This window comes from Lepisma saccharinum, chromosome 13, assembly GCF_977018435.1.
Source record: "Lepisma saccharinum chromosome 13, izLepSacc3.1, whole genome shotgun sequence".
NCBI lineage: Eukaryota > Metazoa > Arthropoda > Insecta > Zygentoma > Lepismatidae > Lepisma > Lepisma saccharinum.
The window spans coordinates 71,494,923-71,515,837 of NC_139241.1; the positions used below are offsets into that span (position 1 = coordinate 71,494,923).

Here is a 20,915-nt window from a genome sequence, read left to right on the forward strand (position 1 = left end):
CGGGTTGATTTAAATCACAATTTAAATCAAGATTTAAATCAGATGATTTTCTTGAAAAAAATTACTGATTTAAATCACTTTAAATAAATTATTTAGAGAATAATGTGCATAAGGATTTTTTAGATATCACAATCACTTTTAGTGAAAGTACATTAATCTTGTAATTATTTAATAGTGTTTATTAGGCTCTAAGGTAGGAAAATAAAGGAAATAAAATATATGTACTGATGGTGTGAAGCTCATATCAAAGGAAATGTAAACACAGGATTTCTCTTGATTTAAAATTCAATAATACTAATCATGTTAAACTGTAAATAATATCATTATCATTAAACTGTAAATAAACATGGCAGCTGATATATTTCAAACTATCATTAAAAAAAATCTCCAAAATTCAACTACAAAGACTATAAAAATATTTAAATTAATATTTTATTTTACAATTGTATAGCACATCTAGAATGTTTTATTTTCACTGGAAGAAAAGTAACTGAAATTATTATAGTTTCATTAACACGCTAAACAAACATTTCCATAGTAGGAAACAGAAAAAAATTATATTTACGTACATTTTTTATTTGGTTTAATCAAACTGTTCAAATATTTTACAGGCTTGTTTACTAGAAAAAGCCTTTCTATAAAAAACATGTATTTATATGTATGGTGCCAAAAACTTACAAGCAATTTTAAGCGCATTAAAAAAAAGGATTTAAATTTTAAAAAATCAACAAAAATGATAAAAATTGTAATTTTTCTCCACCCTGGTCACAAGTAATGTGCTTTCTTAAAACGTTCACATATTAACTATAGACAAACTAGAAGAATATAATGCCAAATCGTATTCAATTATTATAAAACTTATTAATTAAGCAATGTGCTGTAATTTTAAATATGAGAATTTTGATGAGTTCTTGGACTTTTCTAAAAAAAATTATCTTTTATTTAAGTTCTCTCTGTATTTATTATGTGCTATTCCAGTACAATCTTGCTTTTTATTTCTACCATAAAGTACTTCTTTGTTTTCTCTCTTCCAGTCCATAAGCTTCCAGATCAGAGCTGTTACAGAAGATGGTGGAACTAGGCGTGCAAGCGTAGCAACAGTGGTTGTCAATATTGAGGATGTTAATGATAACAATCCAGAGTTTGCAAGAGAGGTAAGGTTGTTAAAAATACACATCAATTTCATGTGAAGCTTAACTAACTAACTAACTAACTCTCTAGCCTTCTTAAACCCGAAGGTTTATGGCCGCAGCAACACAAGCCTTCCATCTGTCCCTATCCTGGCAAGATCAATCCAATCTTTTCCATCCCTAGCGATTTCCTTTAAGTCCATCTCAATGTTATCCCTCCAACTTCGTCTTGGCCTTCCTACAGGTCTCTTACCATTAGGTTTCCCAACAAGAATCCTGTAAACTCTTCTTTTCTTTCCCATTTGTACCAAAAGGCCTGCACACCTAAGACTTTAATTATTCTAATAATATCTCGACAGGAATACAAATTGTTCAATTCTAAATTATGTAACCTTCTCCAACCTGTCTCCTCAGCCCTTTAAGGTCCAAATAGTTTCCTAAGTTCATACCATATCAAGCTTAACAGCCTTATTTGTCCAGAAGTTTCTTCAATTTTTTCTTTCTTCTTCTTTCTTTCAGTTGTTGCCATTCTGTGCCTCATCAGCTGTCTTGCCACTTTATCATGGTCATCCATGATATTTGACCACTTTTACTTCTAGTAACCACATGTGACCAGTGGCGGCTCGTAGTGAACCAAAGTGGAGGGGGGATAGTTCACAAATTTGCTCCATTGATTTGCTTTATTTTACTTCGCCTTTTGTGCCACATTTGGCTAATTTGCGAAGATTCGAACCCGGGACCCCCGGCATGATAGTGCGATGTGCTAACCACTCTGCCACGGGGGCCGGCACAAATTTGCTCTACTAGTAATTTGAGTTTACATGATGAATTTCGTATAGCAGCCAACAATATAAGAAATTGATATGTTCGTGTTTACCGAATATCATGCTTTGCACGTTTGCACATATTATAATAAATTAATAATTATTTAACAGTAATGCGAAGAAGATGGAAGAAGAAATAGAATTCTAACAGATTTAGTCGTTAACAGAGCGGAAAATTCAGAAGAAGGGATATTAATTTTTACACAACTTGATAAGCACAATGACGAATATTTACGTGCATTGATCGTGAAAATTTCTAGTAAAAAAGTTACATAGAAAAAGTTTCCTGTCCAACATTAATAATTGATATGTGAAATAGGGCACCAAAATAAATATCTCACTGGAAAGGTGATATCTGCGTTACCAGAAGCTCTAAAGTAAAAACTTCAAACTTACCAGAAATCTTCAGACATGCTTGTAACTGAAATTCATCCTTCTGTCCTTCAACGCGAAATTTGCGAGTGGACTCATAACCTCCCTTCTTTGACACTTGTTCTAGATTCAAATTCGGCCTAGGATTTTTTTGTTTATTTTTTCATCCAGACTTCTGGTAGAAAAACTTTGCACCAACAATTTCTCCACACTGTTCATCGCGACAAATGCACAACATCAGCACACAAGTACTGAAAAAGTTTCACTTTTCCATGGAAAATGAAGGAACAACAAGTGTTAATACTATCATCTTCCCACCCGGTCATTATATTGCTTCTGGTTGCCAGACAATTTTGTCAAATTTTCCTATAGCGGCTCTTAGATGACGAGTTTCTAATTTATTTAACATCCGCCTTGAAAAGAAATTGGACAACTTTGTCACAATATCAGGATTTTTTCAAATGTGCTAATCAAAACATGTAATTAAATCTACATGATGTACTCGACATCATTGTAATCCAAATGTACTTTTCACTAAACTCAGAAAAAATACAACACATATATACAATAATTTTGTGTGTAACAAGAATCGATAGCCCACTTCCGTGGCTAGCATACCGCATTACAAAGCCATGGCCCCTGGGTTCGAATCCTGGCATGGGTATGTGTGTTCTCTGTGAGTGACCCTCCATCAATTTCATTATATCATCACTCATCCTCATTGTCGTGATTACCGAAAAGTAGCAGAAAGCGACAGTAAATAACAAAAATGAAGCAAGAGTTTGTACATTTTCAGTTACCGATATTTTTTTTCCTCATTGGAAATTTGCGTTATTTATTGCTCTACTCTTATGTGATAAGTGAATAAGATTATGGAATACAGAATGATTGATTTTTTTCAACTGTTGGTAATTTTCTTTCTTATGTTAACTTCATTGCTTCTGGCAACTCTTCATTGTTTACCGTTCTCAGGACAGAGGGGAAGTTTTGCCTAGGGGGTGGGTTTCGGACGACAAACCCTCCGTCCTCCCAGGTGCAGATCCCGTGCATGTTATTCCCACAGTTCCCTTGCCTCTTACCCCTCCCGGCCACACCTGAGAATGCTCTACGTTTCGTAAAGTGGGAGGATGGCACCCCGCCAGATTTCTCTCGAAGTTCCGTATTCCGCCGCACGGTGGCGTCCAAACTTCGCAATTGTCGCGGAAGAATGAATACAGAACCGACTAACCAATGATCTATAAGCAATGGAATATTTGCAATTCAGACAATGTAAAAGCTAATATATAAATGTTAATGTAATGTTTGTTCACTTGTGGTTACACATGGCAGTGCGGCATCCGTATCGTCCTTATGAGCGGCCGTCCCTGCATGTGACTAATTTAGATTGCATGTTTTATGCATTGCATTTTCATACTTTTCATACCCAAATCCAATGTACAGATCCGAATCTCTTAAGAACCAGATATTAGATAATGAAGATCTGTTTAGATTCAGAATTCATATATTGGATCCAGGATTTGAGATTAGAATATTGGATCCAGGATTTGAAATTCAGATATTGGATCCACAGATCGAGATTCAGATCTCCGATTCAGGATTTGTATCTAGGATTTGGATTCACATTCACGATTTAGGATTTGGATCAAGGGTTTAGGATTCATCTATCCAGGATTTGAGATTCAGATTGAATATTCTGGATTTGGATATCAGATCCAAGAATTTGGGATTCAGATCTGCGATTCAAGATTTGAATCCCAGATTCAGGATTTAAATGTGGGATTAAAGATTCATATCAAGGATTCGGGACTCAGAACTTGGTTGCGGATGCCAGTTCCAGGAGTTAGGATTCAGATATTGAATCCCAAGATTCAAATTTGGATACTTCTGGATTTGGATAATTCAGATTTGGATTTGAACACCCACCCTCTGATCCAATACTGTGGCTGCATCTTTGCTTATTTTCTGTGCACATTCATAGCAGAAGAATAACAATCCAAATGTCTTTGTAGCAACTGTTTTTTTTTTTTTTAAATTACGTAATGTTTTGGTACATTTCACTTGTTTCTTTTCCTGTACCTATAAACAGAATTATTAACAATGAATCTTTGAAATATTATATGTCTCATCAAGCAATTGAAAATAAGTAACATTCGTGCAGAGTTGCCAACCTTCATGGCAGAGTGGTTAGCACAGCATGCCACAATCAATACCAGGGTTCCTGAGTTTGAATATTGGCATGAGCCTGGGTGTTGTTTCATCAGTTCTATCATAACATTACTCATCCTCATCATCATGGTTAGCCAAGAGGGGAAGAAAAGCGATGCTAATTAACAAAAATCAATAAATCATTTGTAGTGTGTTTTTAATGTGATTTTCAACCTCGTTTCCACACCACTTTATGCAGCTAATGTTAGTACTATCCATATTGCATATCTTCCATTAGACTGGGAACTTATCAATCCTCCTGTATTGTATCCTTGTACATGCATAAGAATAACTGTACTTTACATGGAAGATCCTGGTCCGTACTTTTCAGAATTACAAAACACGCATCTTGGAGTCAGCAAAACATCCTGAGCCCGTGATTACAATAAGAGCCAATGATAAGGATACCAATCTGGGTTATGGATCCATCCGCTACTCTCTGTCAGGGGAGGGATCGGATCTCTTCATAATTGATCCCGTCTCGGGAGTAATGCAAGTTGCTCCAAATGCAACCCTTGACAGGGAGCGACAAGCCACTATGAATTTGCTGGTGTTGGCTGTGGACACTCCAGCAGGAGGGGCAAATCAACGAAAATCATCTGCACTGGTAAGCCAAATTATTTATTATTTGTTTTTCACCCATACAAGAGCCTTTGCTTCCTTATATTGGTAATAAACTTACAGAGGGACCCCAAAAAATGGATACACACATTAACAGTAATATTAAAAATATTACTCTGAAATCGTAACTGCTGCATTTACATAAAAATTTAATTTACCTGAGAGGTGTCCTAAAATTTCGGAATCAACATAGATGTTCGAAGTGTCCACCATTATCATCCAAACACTGTTGATGCCTCTTAACTGCTCCATGAACTGCATTCTGTAATGTGTGGCAGTGTGATGGCTGCCATTGTTTCTGTACCTTGCTAATGTTTTCAAACTTAAAGTACTACTTCAACACTGCCTTTTGTTGCTCAAGAGACAACCTTGTTTCAGCCATGTTGCTTCACTGTCCTATCTCTCAAGGACATCAGCGCCATCTGAGAACATGACACTACACCTTCCCGCTCGTGTGAGACAACATTGAACTACACTCTCACCATAAAATTACATTTTCATTTCAATTTATCCCAAAGATATTTACGAATGAAAAGTGTACATATTTCTTGGGACCCCTCTGTACATGTAACAATGAAAATTCATACATGCTATTTACAACAATTCAATAAAATAGTAGGAGATAGAACAAAGGAAATTGAAAGGAAGATAGAAATAAAGCACAATTACATTTAAAATTGCATTAAATATATGTATACATTATTTACTGCATATTGAGTATTTTTATTTCAAATAAATAGTACTGGAATTACACATATACCATTAAATTTATGAGTAAGTTTTGAAAGTCCGTTTTGCCGGACTTATATGTTTTTAAAAGAGATTCACAAGGGACTAGTGAGAACCATTTAAAGGGGGAAATTTTTTGTGAAACTGCTTCTAATTATAGTTTAATTTAATGTAATATAATTAATATGAAAAATTACACCTCTCTTTCTAATTTTATTTAGTTTTATTCTGGCTTATACTTCTTTAACTAAACTTTATATATGTATTTAACAAAAAAAAGGTAAAAAGGTAAAGTGCTCCCCTGTGCATAGCACCATGCCGTGAAGGCGTATAGGGGGTGTGGGGGTAACGCCCCACACTTTCTTGATCCGGTTGTGAGTGGGGTGATGTGATCAGCATCATGCCCCTGACTGCCTTTACCCCCCCCAGGGTTTCCCCCAAGTACCCATGTTATTCGATGCTGGGTGGGCGCCGGGGCCGCTTCCATCGTTAGAAAAGTTCCCGGATTTGAACTGGCCAGGGATTGAACCCGGGACCTTTAGCATGGTAGTCAGACGCGTTACCGACTGGGCCACCGTGGCCAAAGAGAGAATAATTCCGTTTCCAAGTTTTCGAAAGCTAACATCACTCTCATCACTATTCCTGAGCGACATTAGCTCTCAAATGCTTGAATAACCCTGCAGAAATAATTTGATTGATAACAAAAGGAGTGGTGTATTTGTCTGACTGGCACACGGGAGATCCAGGTTTGATTCCTGGGATGAGCAATTTCAGGTGAGAATTTTTTTCAACAGTGTCCGTGGATGGAGCGGCTCTGGCAGGAGTAAGGTGTTGATAACATCACCTCCCCAAATGGTCCACATTGTGAATGTGTACGAGTGTATGATTGTGAATGAGGGTCCTACCTCCATCCATACCCCCTCTAACTTGAAGGCATGTTGCAGTGTGCAAGGGGGTAACATTGTGGTGGTGTATTTACCATTTTATAGTGGAAGATTTAAGCAGCTAGTTTTTGTTATTAGTGATTTTTAAATTTGCAACCAAATGTTTTGATTTGACCTTGAGAATATTCTAAAATCAGAGTTATTTTTGTATCTATTAGGGCCGCCTTTCCAAATTTTATTGTATGCCAGAAATACAGATTAATTTTACCAGACAATGTAGTGAATATTTGATTTTCAATAATAATAAATGATAATATTATTTGAAGGTAACCATTGATGTGCTTGACGTAAATGACAATGCACCCAGTTTCTCTGAGAAGGCATATTCTGCTGTTGTGCCCGAGAATGTTCCAGTTGGATTCAGTGTCACACAAATCAGAGCCTCAGATGCAGATGAAGGAGAGAGTGGTGTTGTTGAGTATGAACTTTTAGATGAAGGTGAAATTAATGGTAAGTTAATTTTTGTATCTTTTTACTACACATCATTATAATAATACCTTGCAGTGGCATATACTGCACTTGGAACTTGGGCTGTCTCACCATACCACAGTATTAGAATTTGAGTAGACAAAGTACCTGTCTGTATGCATTTACTTAAGTTGCAAGAACCAGCAATCTGGTACCAAACTATATGTGAGCTGGACAAGCTGTTGAGTTTTCATGGAAAGGAGATGGCAAGCCTTCCATATTAGCACATGCTAAGTGGCTAGAATAAATAAGAGAAAACCTTTTCCTTCGCATTTGGCCATTGTGTCTGGGTGCAATTGGGTGCCATAGTGCAAGGGCAAAAAGGAAGGGGGTTAAATCTACCCCTTAATTGCCGCAACTGGTTTGAGTGGTAGTGTTCCTCTTCATTCTTCTTACATTTACTGTGCGATTTTACTATCATTCAAAATAGGCACCTGCACACAAGATCACTACACTACACTTCATTATACTTAGTTTGAATTGTTGGTCTCGAATACAGGTAAATTTTTGTTTTGTAAATTTAAATTTTGAATTCATGTTTATGGGCATAATTATAGAAGATTCACATTATACATTATAGGGAGGTTTAAAAGGATTGTTAGTGAAGTTGGGAATTGAATTTCTGCATGTTCTTTCAGTTTTATTGAATTTGTATGCCACGGCTTATTTTTTGGTGAATACAGTATTATAATTCTTTTGTTTATTCTCAGGATTATTTGAAATCCACAATGCAACTGGGGTGATATCAACCAAGAAGCCGCTAACAGGGAAAGGCAGGCAGGAACCGTACATGCTTGTTGTCAGAGGACAGGACCACGGAGCACCTCAACTCTTCTCTGATGCTCAGCTGAACATATTCATAGGAGACGTGTCGACCAATGATGGAGTTCCTATGTTTGTAAAACCAACACTGAACGAGATAGCATACGTGTCTGAGGTAAGGAAGAAGATATTCAAGGTATAATCAAGTTGCTTGTATTATCATAGCTCTGTTATGTTTCCTTTGGATGCAAAATGCAAGTAGAAATCTTTGAAAAGTTACTTTTCAAGAGTTAGCGAGTTGCAGCTATACAGAGTGATTCACATAAAGCTGACACATTTCATTACCACTGTATGTGAACAAGAATAAGGCTAGCAACAAGTTATTACATATAAAATGTAGCATAAAATGGGAGTTTAATAAACTTTACATTACATGCTGACAATTTTGTCAATATGGGTGGTTTCATTTGTAATGTTCTCCTTCAATTTGTCCTGTCTCTGAGGGTGTAACACAACAGAAATAAGTTTTGGTGTGTCAAATTAGGTAATCTACATGGTCACAAGTTTCATGGAATTATCCGGTCCTCAAAGAAACTTTGGATCAGTACCAAAGACTCATTTGAAGCATGGCACGTAGCACCATCCTGTTGAAAATACTCTCGATGCAGTTCCCTCATTCAATTGCAATGGGTTATTTTTTTATGAATCAACCTGTAGTTACTTTTCTTCAAAGAGTAATTCAGCAAGTTACCATACCTTTTAAAAGTAACTGTGTGTTACTTTTACAGTTACTTTGTTCAACAGGTTGCTTAATGAACTGAAATTCGAAGGTAAAAGATAAATAAAAATAAATACACTAAAAGGAACTACTCACTATGTGCAAAACTGCTTTTATTGGTGTTCTTGTGATTTCAGCGGCCACTACCATACTGTTGGAAACTCATTCTTTTTTTTTGGCGAGCTTTTGTTGTATATAGATTGGTGGCATGATGTTAGGCGTGCTGTTTCAGTTAGACTTCTTGGCTGTCCTAATTCTATTCGAACTAAAATACATAATGATGTTCCAACTATGAAACCTGCTTGTACATGGCGGTGAGCAACAGGCAGTGTCACATATGTATATGTGCAGATTAACATTTTGTTTTGTAATACTATTGAAACATATAGTAAAATAACTGTAATTTCATTACATGACACTGAAAACTTTGAATTTTACTCATTATTTTTCATTGATGTTTTACATCTCTGGAATGAAACTTCTATTTCCAAGAAATTTCTGATGCTTCTAGTTCAGAAAATGTTGTGAATTTAGCACTTTAAAACACAACTATTTGAGAGTTACTGGCTATTTGAGGCCTCAAAAATCAGCAAGTCATTTCCTGAGAGTAGTTGTATTGGCTATATTATAAACTCAGGAAAGTATGAACCCCCCTCAAGCAGATTTGGCTATACTTAAAACAAGCTCAACATGAGCATATGAGCTTTTTGCTCAAGTGTGGAACCCTCTCCAATCCAAGATTTTTGTAAAAAATGCCCTCGGGAATTTCTCGGAAAGTATGAACCCCCCTCAGATTGATTTGCCCATACTTACAAAAGTTGCATCAGCCAGATTGTTGTCCATAAACTTGTCAAAAATATGCCCCTCTTGATATTTTTTTTGGCTACACTTAAAATTAAGCTAAAACCCATACCCACCCACACATATTTACTTCTGGTTTAAGTTTAATTGGATACCAGGTTCAATTTGTTTATCTAATATTAAAACAATGCAATATGCAGAGCCCCTCTAGAATTGCTCTGTGACCCTCTTATTTCTTACATCATATGTTTGCATGTTTCAAGTGATTCTCCTCTGTGTTAGTGTTTGTTTAGATCAAAGTGATTAATGTGCACAATTCCCGACACGGTAGTATTGAATTTTTGCTTTGCATGTTTCAAGTAATTCTTCTCTGTGTCAGTGTGTACAATTTCCGACACGGTAGTATTGAATTGAGGAGAACAGATGTGTTGTTACAGTGCTTCTCATACTTACAGGCCTGTTTGGTTTAATTCATATTAAATATATTTCTGGTATATTGAACAATATTTTGTCTGATATTTGTTACATCCAGCTTGTTTGTTGTAATCCACTTATATTTAGAGTCAGGCTTATATCTGTCCCAGCTTGTTATACAAAAATCAATACATAACAAGGTTATTGCCATTCTAGACATGCATGTTTGTGCAGGTATTTGCGGAATGTCAGTGTGAATCAATATTTATTCTCTTTTTCCACTTGTAGGCTATTGGCTTTACAACCTGTCATAATAAGCATAGAGTTTTGATTTGAACCCCAAGAAATTTTATATAAATACCAAAGCCAAAAATATTAACACACATACATACACACACACACTAAATATACAAAACACACTGCTGAACCCAACTGATATTTTTTTATTAAGCATAGAATTTTGATTTGAACCCCAAGAAATTTTATATAATAAACATAACAAAATTCTAATATTTATTTTTGTTTAACAGGCACAACAAGTTCTGAGCACATAAGCAGGTTCTGAGGAATACAAGGCAGCAGCAGCAGCAAGCAATTAACTTATAGAAGGCAGTGTGTATCCTATCTAATTGCATGGATAATCTTGACACAGGATTTTTTGAGAGAAGATGTATTTCAAAATACATAAAATCTAAGTCACTTGTTGATGATTTAAAGCTTAGATTCTTTGGCCTGTCCGAGTATGACCTGTTTACAGTGCAAAATGAAACTGAAATGCAGTGGGTGCTTGCCAGTGACAGGCCATTCCATTGCCTGTATCTCAACTATATCACCAAGTTTGAAAGGCTTGTATACAACAGGTACAGGAGAATTGTTGGATTGTTTGTTAATTTTTATACAGACAGGTGCCATTATGATTTAAGATTGAAATTGTTTGACAATTATTGGTTCAACAATTACTATGAGCATTGTTTAGAATATAGGATGTGCATGATTGCATCTCAGAGTTCAAATTGGAGACATTATAAATATTCAAATAAAATTATTAACAGGATATCTAAAAATAAGAATATTGAATTTGTTACAACTGATAATGGGCATTTGTACAGTGGTGAGGATTTCAATCCAGAGTTTGTATCATATTCCAAGTGTATATGTTTGAATGAGCTTGTCATGTATTTTATAAGGCAAAAATTTAGAGATTGCACTTATGATTGTATTGTTGAGGCACTGGGGCAGAATAATTTGCATGACATATGCAATTGTGGGAGAGTTTTGTCCAGCCTCTCAGTGTGATTTCAGGCACAGGAATCTAGCAGTTGGGAATCAACCCGCAGCAGGCAGCCCTGATTATTTCAGCAGAGACAGCAATCAAGGTAAATAAATATTTGCTGCAAGTGTAAATCCCTGCCCATCACAGCCAAACTCGGGTCTGAATGCAGGAAGAGGCAAGATATTTGTTTGAAATCTGCTTGGGTATAATTTTCTGATTTTTTAATAGCAGAGTTGTGTTACTGTTATTGGAATAGGCTTCAAATCACACACAGATACCCTAAATACTTAATATCATCATACCTGACAGAGCTGTGTTGTTAGTGGGGAAGAATTGCCATATCTCTATACATGACAGAGATGTGTTGTTATTGGGAACAGGTTTCATATCCCAACACAGATACTATTATGAATAGGTAACAGATTTTGAATAATATTTTTCCAGAAATCTATACTCCATATCCCTGTACAAAACTGTGCTATGTTCTGTGAATTATCCAGACACAAACACAGAAGATAAATATATTCTTAACACCCGCTTTAGCTGTGAGTGCTGTTATTAGGTACAAGATTCAATTACACGTGATTATCTAGATATTTTAATAGATAGAAAATACATACTTAATTAAATCTATATTCAATATCCCTATCCCTAACAATTACAAATCCCACCCAGAATCTTGCCGATATTGCTACAAGCATGAAACTGAAAATAACAGAACTGTGCTGTTATAAGGAACAAGCTTCAAATCCTACACAGACACAGAGCCTTGTTGAGTTTAGAATTATTATAATAGATATTTTAATAGATAGAAGATACATACTTAATTAAATCTATATTCAATATCCATATCCCTATCCCTAACAATTACAAATTCTACCCAGAATTTTGCCGATATTGCTATAAGCATGGAACTATTGCCGTGAAATAACATCTAGATGTTTCCTAAACATAACAGAACTGTGCTGTTATTGGGAACAAGCTTCAAATCTCACACAAACACAGAGCCTTGCTGATATTTCGGAACTGTTGCCGTGAAATAACATCTAGGTGTTTCCATAATTTCTATACATAACAGTGATGCTGTTATTGGGAACAAGTTTTGAGGTTTAGGCACTCAAGATGGTTGAAGCCATATATTGATACAAACAAGCTTCAAATCTCACACAAACACAGAGCCTTGCTGATATTTCGGAACATAACATCTGGATGTTTCAATAGTTTCTATACATAACAGTGATGCTGTTATTGGGAACAAGCTTCTCCCACACAGATACAGAGCCTTGGAATCTAGATATTTTAATAGATAGAAGATACATACTTAATTAAATCTATACTCAATATCCCTATCCTAACAATTACAAATCACACAGATACAGAGCCTTGCTTGGAACTGTTGCTGAAATAACATCTAGATGCTTCGTCCCTGACAGAGCTGTGCTGTTATTGGGAACAAGTTTTGGAATCTAGATATTTTAATAGATAAAAGATACATACTTAAATCTATACTCAATATCCCTATCCCTAACAATTACAAATCACACAGACACAGAGCCTTGCTCGGAACTGTTGCTGAAATAACATCTAGATGTTTCATCCCTGACAGAGCTGTGCTGTTATTGGGAACAAGCTTCAAACTTGGAATCTAGATATTTTAATAGATAGAAGATACATACCTACTTAATTAAATCTATACTCAATATCCTATCCCTATCCCTAACAATTACAAATCACACAGACACAGAGCCTTGCTGATATTTCTACAAGCACGAAATTGTTGCTGTAACATCTAGATGTTTCTTCCCTAACAGAGCTGTGCTGTTATTGGGACTAAGCCTCAAATCCCACACAGATACAGAGTCTTGGAATCTAGAGATTTTAATAGATAGAAGATACATACTTAATTAAATCTATACTCAATATTCCTATCCCTAACAATTACAAATATTTCTACAACATTTACATGTTTCCTATACATAACAGAGCTGTGCTGTTATTGGGAATAAGCCTCAAATCCTACACAGATACAGAGCCTTGGAATCTAGAGATTTTAATAGATCGAAGATATATAATTAATTAAATTTATACTCAATATTTCTATCCTAACAATTACAATCATGGAACTGTTTGAACTAAATCTAGATGTTTCATCCCTGACAGAGCTGTGCTGTTATTGGGAACAAGCTTCAAATTCCACACAGATACAGAGGCTTGGAATCTACATATTTTAATATCCCTATCTCGAACAATTACAAATATTTATACAAGCATGGAACTGGTGCTGAAATGTTTCATCCCTGACAGAGCTGTGCTGCTTCAAATTCCACACAGATACAGAGGCTTGGAATCTACATATTTTAATATCCCTATCTCGAACAATTACAAATATTTATACAAGCATGGAACTGTTGCTGGAATGTTTCATCCCTGACAGAGCTGTGCTGCTTCAAATTCCACACAGATACAGAGGCTTGGAATCTACATATTTTAATATCCCTATCTCGAACAATTACAAATATTTATACAAGCATGGAACTGTTGCTGGAATGTTTCATCCCTGACAGAGCTGTGCTGCTTCAAATTCCACACAGATACAGAGGCTTGGAATCTACATATTTTAATATCCCTATCTCGAACAATTACAAATATTTATACAAGCATGGAACTGTTGCTGGAATGTTTCATCCCTGACAGAGCTGTGCTGCTTCAAATTCCACACAGATACAGAGGCTTGGAATCTACATATTTTAATATCCCTATCTCGAACAATTACAAATATTTATACAAGCATGGAACTGTTGCTGGAATAACATCTAGATGTTTCATCCCTGACAGAGCTGTGTTGCTTCAAATTCCACACAGATACAGAGGCTTGGAATCTACATATTTTAATATCCCTATCTCGAACAATTACAAATATTTATACAAGCATGGAACTGTTGCTGGAATAACATCTAGATGTTTCATCCCTGACAGAGCTGTGCGGTGAGGAACAATCTTCAAATTCCACACAGATACAGAGGCTTGGAATCTAGATATTTTAATAGATAGAAGATACATACTTAATTAAATCTATATTCAATATCCCTATCCCTAACAATTATAAATATTGATACAAGCATGGAACTATTGCTGAAATGTTTCATCCCTGACAGAGCTGTGTGGTGATGCTCAAATCCCACACAGATACAGAGCCTTGTAATCTTTAATAGATAGAAGATACATACTTAATTCAATATTCCTATTCTTAACAATTACAAGTATGGAACTGTTGATAACATCTAGACGTTTCATCCCTGACAGAGCTGTGTGGTGATGCTCAAATCCCACACACAGAGCCTTGGAATCTTTAATAGATAGAAGATACAAACTATATTCAATATTCCTATCCCTAACAATTACAAGTAGGGAACTGTTGATAGCATCTAGATGTTTCTTCCCTGACAGAGCTGTGCGGTGATGCTGTTATGAGGAACAAGCTTGGAATTGTTATGGATAGGTGAAGTGAAAAATTGAATCAATATTTAGAATGGAGCCTTGCTGATATTTTTACAAGCATAGAATTGTTCTATGTTGTGTATAGTGTCTTGTTTTTGTTGATATTGTTATTGAAATAATAGTAACAGAACTGTGTTGTGTTTAAGATAAGAATACATACCTGGATCTGTATACATATTTAATAATGTCCCTATCCCTGACAGAGCTGTGCTGTGATGCTGTTATTAGGTACAGGCTTCAGGAAATTATACCCAAGCAAATATCAAAATTTTATGTACCATTGCAGGTGTCATGCCTGTTCCTGCATACAAACCAAAACATAGCGGATATTTCTACAGCCTTGCTGGGCAGGAACATACAATTGCTATGTATGTTCCGCTATGTTTTGGTTTGTATGCAGGAACAGGCATGACACCTGCAATGGTACATAAAATTTTGATATTTGCTTGGGTATAATTTCCTGAAGCCTGTACCTAATAACAGCATCACAGCACAGCTCTGTCAGGGATAGGGACATTATTAAATATGTATACAGATCCAGGTATGTATTCTTATCTTAAACACAACACAGTTCTGTTACTATTATTTCAATAACAATATCAACAAAAACAAGACACTATACACAACATAGAACAATTCTATGCTTGTAAAAATATCAGCAAGGCTCCATTCTAAATATTGATTCAATTTTTCACTTCACCTATCCATAACAATTCCAAGCTTGTTCCTCATAACAGCATCACCGCACAGCTCTGTCAGGGAAGAAACATCTAGATGCTATCAACAGTTCCCTACTTGTAATTGTTAGGGATAGGAATATTGAATATAGTTTGTATCTTCTATCTATTAAAGATTCCAAGGCTCTGTGTGTGGGATTTGAGCATCACCACACAGCTCTGTCAGGGATGAAACGTCTAGATGTTATCAACAGTTCCATACTTGTAATTGTTAAGAATAGGAATATTGAATTAAGTATGTATCTTCTATCTATTAAAGATTACAAGGCTCTGTATCTGTGTGGGATTTGAGCATCACCACACAGCTCTGTCAGGGATGAAACATTTCAGCAATAGTTCCATGCTTGTATCAATATTTATAATTGTTAGGGATAGGGATATTGAATATAGATTTAATTAAGTATGTATCTTCTATCTATTAAAATATCTAGATTCCAAGCCTCTGTATCTGTGTGGAATTTGAAGATTGTTCCTCACCGCACAGCTCTGTCAGGGATGAAACATCTAGATGTTATTCCAGCAACAGTTCCATGCTTGTATAAATATTTGTAATTGTTCGAGATAGGGATATTAAAATATGTAGATTCCAAGCCTCTGTATCTGTGTGGAATTTGAAGCAACACAGCTCTGTCAAGGATGAAACATCTAGATGTTATTCCAGCAACAGTTCCATGCTTGTATAAATATTTGTAATTGTTCGAGATAGGGATATTAAAATATGTAGATTCCAAGCCTCTGTATCTGTGTGGAATTTGAAGCAGCACAGCTCTGTCAGGGATGAAACATTCCAGCAACAGTTCCATGCTTGTATAAATATTTGTAATTGTTCGAGATAGGGATATTAAAATATGTAGATTCCAAGCCTCTGTGTCTGTGTGGAATTTGAAGCAGCACAGCTCTGTCAGGGATGAAACATTTCAGCACAAGTTCCATGCTTGTATAAATATTTGTAATTGTTCGAGATAGGGATATTAAAATATGTAGATTCCAAGCCTCTGTATCTGTGTGGAATTTGAAGCAGCACAGCTCTGTCAGGGATGAAACATTCCAGCAACAGTTCCATGCTTGTATAAATATTTGTAATTGTTCGAGATAGGGATATTAAAATATGTAGATTCCAAGCCTCTGTATCTGTGTGGAATTTGAAGCAGCACAGCTCTGTCAGGGATGAAACATTTCAGCACCAGTTCCATGCTTGTATAAATATTTGTAATTGTTCGAGATAGGGATATTAAAATATGTAGATTCCAAGCCTCTGTATCTGTGTGGAATTTGAAGCAGCACAGCTCTGTCAGGGATGAAACATTTCAGCACCAGTTCCATGCTTGTATAAATATTTGTAATTGTTCGAGATAGGGATATTAAAATATGTAGATTCCAAGCCTCTGTATCTGTGTGGAATTTGAAGCTTGTTCCCAATAACAGCACAGCTCTGTCAGGGATGAAACATCTAGATTTAGTTCAAACAGTTCCATGATTGTAATTGTTAGGATAGAAATATTGAGTATAAATTTAATTAATTATATATCTTCGATCTATTAAAATCTCTAGATTCCAAGGCTCTGTATCTGTGTAGGATTTGAGGCTTATTCCCAATAACAGCACAGCTCTGTTATGTATAGGAAACATGTAAATGTTGTAGAAATATTTGTAATTGTTAGGGATAGGAATATTGAGTATAGATTTAATTAAGTATGTATCTTCTATCTATTAAAATCTCTAGATTCCAAGACTCTGTATCTGTGTGGGATTTGAGGCTTAGTCCCAATAACAGCACAGCTCTGTTAGGGAAGAAACATCTAGATGTTACAGCAACAATTTCGTGCTTGTAGAAATATCAGCAAGGCTCTGTGTCTGTGTGATTTGTAATTGTTAGGGATAGGGATAGGATATTGAGTATAGATTTAATTAAGTAGGTATGTATCTTCTATCTATTAAAATATCTAGATTCCAAGTTTGAAGCTTGTTCCCAATAACAGCACAGCTCTGTCAGGGATGAAACATCTAGATGTTATTTCAGCAACAGTTCCGAGCAAGGCTCTGTGTCTGTGTGATTTGTAATTGTTAGGGTTAGGGATATTGAGTATAGATTTAAGTATGTATCTTTTATCTATTAAAATATCTAGATTCCAAAACTTGTTCCCAATAACAGCACAGCTCTGTCAGGGACGAAGCATCTAGATGTTATTTCAGCAAAAGTTCCAAGCAAGGCTCTGTATCTGTGTGATTTGTAATTGTTAGGATAGGGATATTGAGTATAGATTTAATTAAGTATGTATCTTCTATCTATTAAAATATCTAGATTCCAAGGCTCTGTATCTGTGTGGGAGAAGCTTGTTCCCAATAACAGCATCACTGTTATGTATAGAAACTATTGAAACATCCAGATGTTATGTTCCGAAATATCAGCAAGGCTCTGTGTTTGTGTGAGATTTGAAGCTTGTTTGTATCAATATATGGCTTCAACCATCTTGAGTGCCTGAACCTCAAAACTTGTTCCCAATAACAGCATCACTGTTATGTATAGAAATTATGGAAACACCTAGATGTTATTTCACGGCAACAGTTCCGAAATATCAGCAAGGCTCTGTGTTTGTGTGAGATTTGAAGCTTGTTCCCAATAACAGCACAGTTCTGTTATGTTTAGGAAACATCTAGATGTTATTTCACGGCAATAGTTCCATGCTTATAGCAATATCGGCAAAATTCTGGGTAGAATTTGTAATTGTTAGGGATAGGGATATGGATATTGAATATAGATTTAATTAAGTATGTATCTTCTATCTATTAAAATATCTATTATAATAATTCTAAACTCAACAAGGCTCTGTGTCTGTGTAGGATTTGAAGCTTGTTCCTTATAACAGCACAGTTCTGTTATTTTCAGTTTCATGCTTGTAGCAATATCGGCAAGATTCTGGGTGGGATTTGTAATTGTTAGGGATAGGGATATTGAATATAGATTTAATTAAGTATGTATTTTCTATCTATTAAAATATCTAGATAATCACGTGTAATTGAATCTTGTACCTAATAACAGCACTCACAGCTAAAGCGGGTGTTAAGAATATATTTATCTTCTGTGTTTGTGTCTGGATAATTCACAGAACATAGCACAGTTTTGTACAGGGATATGGAGTATAGATTTCTGGAAAAATATTATTCAAAATCTGTTACCTATTCATAATAGTATCTGTGTTGGGATATGAAACCTGTTCCCAATAACAACACATCTCTGTCATGTATAGAGATATGGCAATTCTTCCCCACTAACAACACAGCTCTGTCAGGTATGATGATATTAAGTATTTAGGGTATCTGTGTGTGATTTGAAGCCTATTCCAATAACAGTAACACAACTCTGCTATTAAAAAATCAGAAAATTATACCCAAGCAGATTTCAAACAAATATCTTGCCTCTTCCTGCATTCAGACCCGAGCCTGGCTGTGATGGGCAGGGATTTACACTTGCAGCAAATATTTATTTACCTTGATTGCTGTCTCTGCTGAAATAATCAGGGCTGCCTGCTGCGGGTTGATTCCCAACTGCCAGATTCCTGTGCCTGAAATCACACTGAGAGGCTGGACAAAACTCTCCCACAATTGCATATGTCATGCAAATTATTCTGCCGCAGTGCCTCAACAATACAATCATAAGTGCAATCTCTAAATTTTTGCCTTATAAAATACATGACAAGCTTATTCAAACATATACACTTGGAATATGATACAAACTCTGGATTGAAATCCTCACCACTGTACAAATGCCCATTATCAGTTGTAACAAATTCAATATTCTTATTTTTAGATATCCTGTTAATAATTTTATTTGAATATTTATAATGTCTCCAATTTGAACTCTGAGATGCAATCATGCACATCCTATATTCTAAACAATGCTCATAGTAATTGTTGAACCAATAATTGTCAAACAATTTCAATCTTAAATCATAATGGCACCTGTTTGTATAAAAATTAACAAACAATCCAACAATTCTCCTGTACCTGTTGTATACAAGCCTTTCAAACTTGGTGATATAGTTGAGATACAGGCAATGGAATGGCCTGTCACTGGCAAGCACCCACTGCATTTCAGTTTCATTTTGCACTGTAAACAGGTCATACTCGGACAGGCCAAAGAATCTAAGCTTTAAATCATCAACAAGTGACTTAGATTTTATGTATTTTGAAATACATCTTCTCTCAAAAAATCCTGTGTCAAGATTATCCATGCAATTAGATAGGATACACACTGCCTTCTATAAGTTAATTGCTTGCTGCTGCTGCTGCCTTGTATTCCTCAGAACCTGCTTATGTGCTCAGAACTTGTTGTGCCTGTTAAACAAAAATAAATATTAGAATTTTGTTATGTTTATTATATAAAATTTCTTGGGGTTCAAATCAAAATTCTATGCTTAATAAAAAAATATCAGTTGGGTTCAGCAGTGTGTTTTGTATATTTAGTGTGTGTGTGTATGTATGTGTGTTAATATTTTTGGCTTTGGTATTTATATAAAATTTCTTGGGGTTCAAATCAAAACTCTATGCTTATTATGACAGGTTGTAAAGCCAATAGCCTACAAGTGGAAAAAGAGAATAAATATTGATTCACACTGACATTCCGCAAATACCTGCACAAACATGCATGTCTAGAATGGCAATAACCTTGTTATGTATTGATTTTTGTATAACAAGCTGGGACAGATATAAGCCTGACTCTAAATATAAGTGGATTACAACAAACAAGCTGGATGTAACAAATATCAGACAAAATATTGTTCAATATACCAGAAATATATTTAATATGAATTAAACCAAACAGGTCTGTAAGTATGAGAAGCACTGTAACAACACATCTGTTCTCCTCAATTCAATACTACCGTGTCGGAAATTGTACACACTGACACAGAGAAGAATTACTTGAAACATGCAAAGCAAAAATTCAATACTACCGTGTCGGGAATTGTGCACATTAATCACTTTGATCTAAACAAACACTAACACAGAGGAGAATCACTTGAAACATGCAAACATATGATGTAAGAAATAAGAGGGTCACAGAGCAATTCTAGAGGGGCTCTGCATATTGCATTGTTTTAATATTAGATAAACAAATTGAACCTGGTATCCAATTAAACTTAAACCAGAAGTAAATATGTGTGGGTGGGTATGGGTTTTAGCTTAATTTTAAGTGTAGCCAAAAAAAATATCAAGAGGGGCATATTTTTGACAAGTTTATGGACAACAATCTGGCTGATGCAACTTTTGTAAGTATGGGCAAATCAATCTGAGGGGGGTTCATACTTTCCGAGAAATTCCCGAGGGCATTTTTTACAAAAATCTTGGATTGGAGAGGGTT

The 20,915-nt window shown here is 35.5% G+C and overlaps 1 protein-coding gene across 1 annotated transcript in view; it reads left to right on the forward strand.

The window, feature by feature from the left end:
* The window catches only part of Cad74A (cadherin 74A), a 111,730-nt gene that overhangs the window by 51,633 nt on the left and 39,182 nt on the right, over positions 1-20,915 (forward strand). The window contains exons 10-13 of the mRNA XM_083134428.1: positions 1,035-1,154; positions 4,863-5,138; positions 7,092-7,275; positions 8,004-8,230. Coding sequence (XP_082990554.1) covers positions 1,035-1,154; positions 4,863-5,138; positions 7,092-7,275; positions 8,004-8,230 — 807 coding nt within the window. The remainder of the gene's footprint in view (positions 1-1,034; positions 1,155-4,862; positions 5,139-7,091; positions 7,276-8,003; positions 8,231-20,915) is intronic.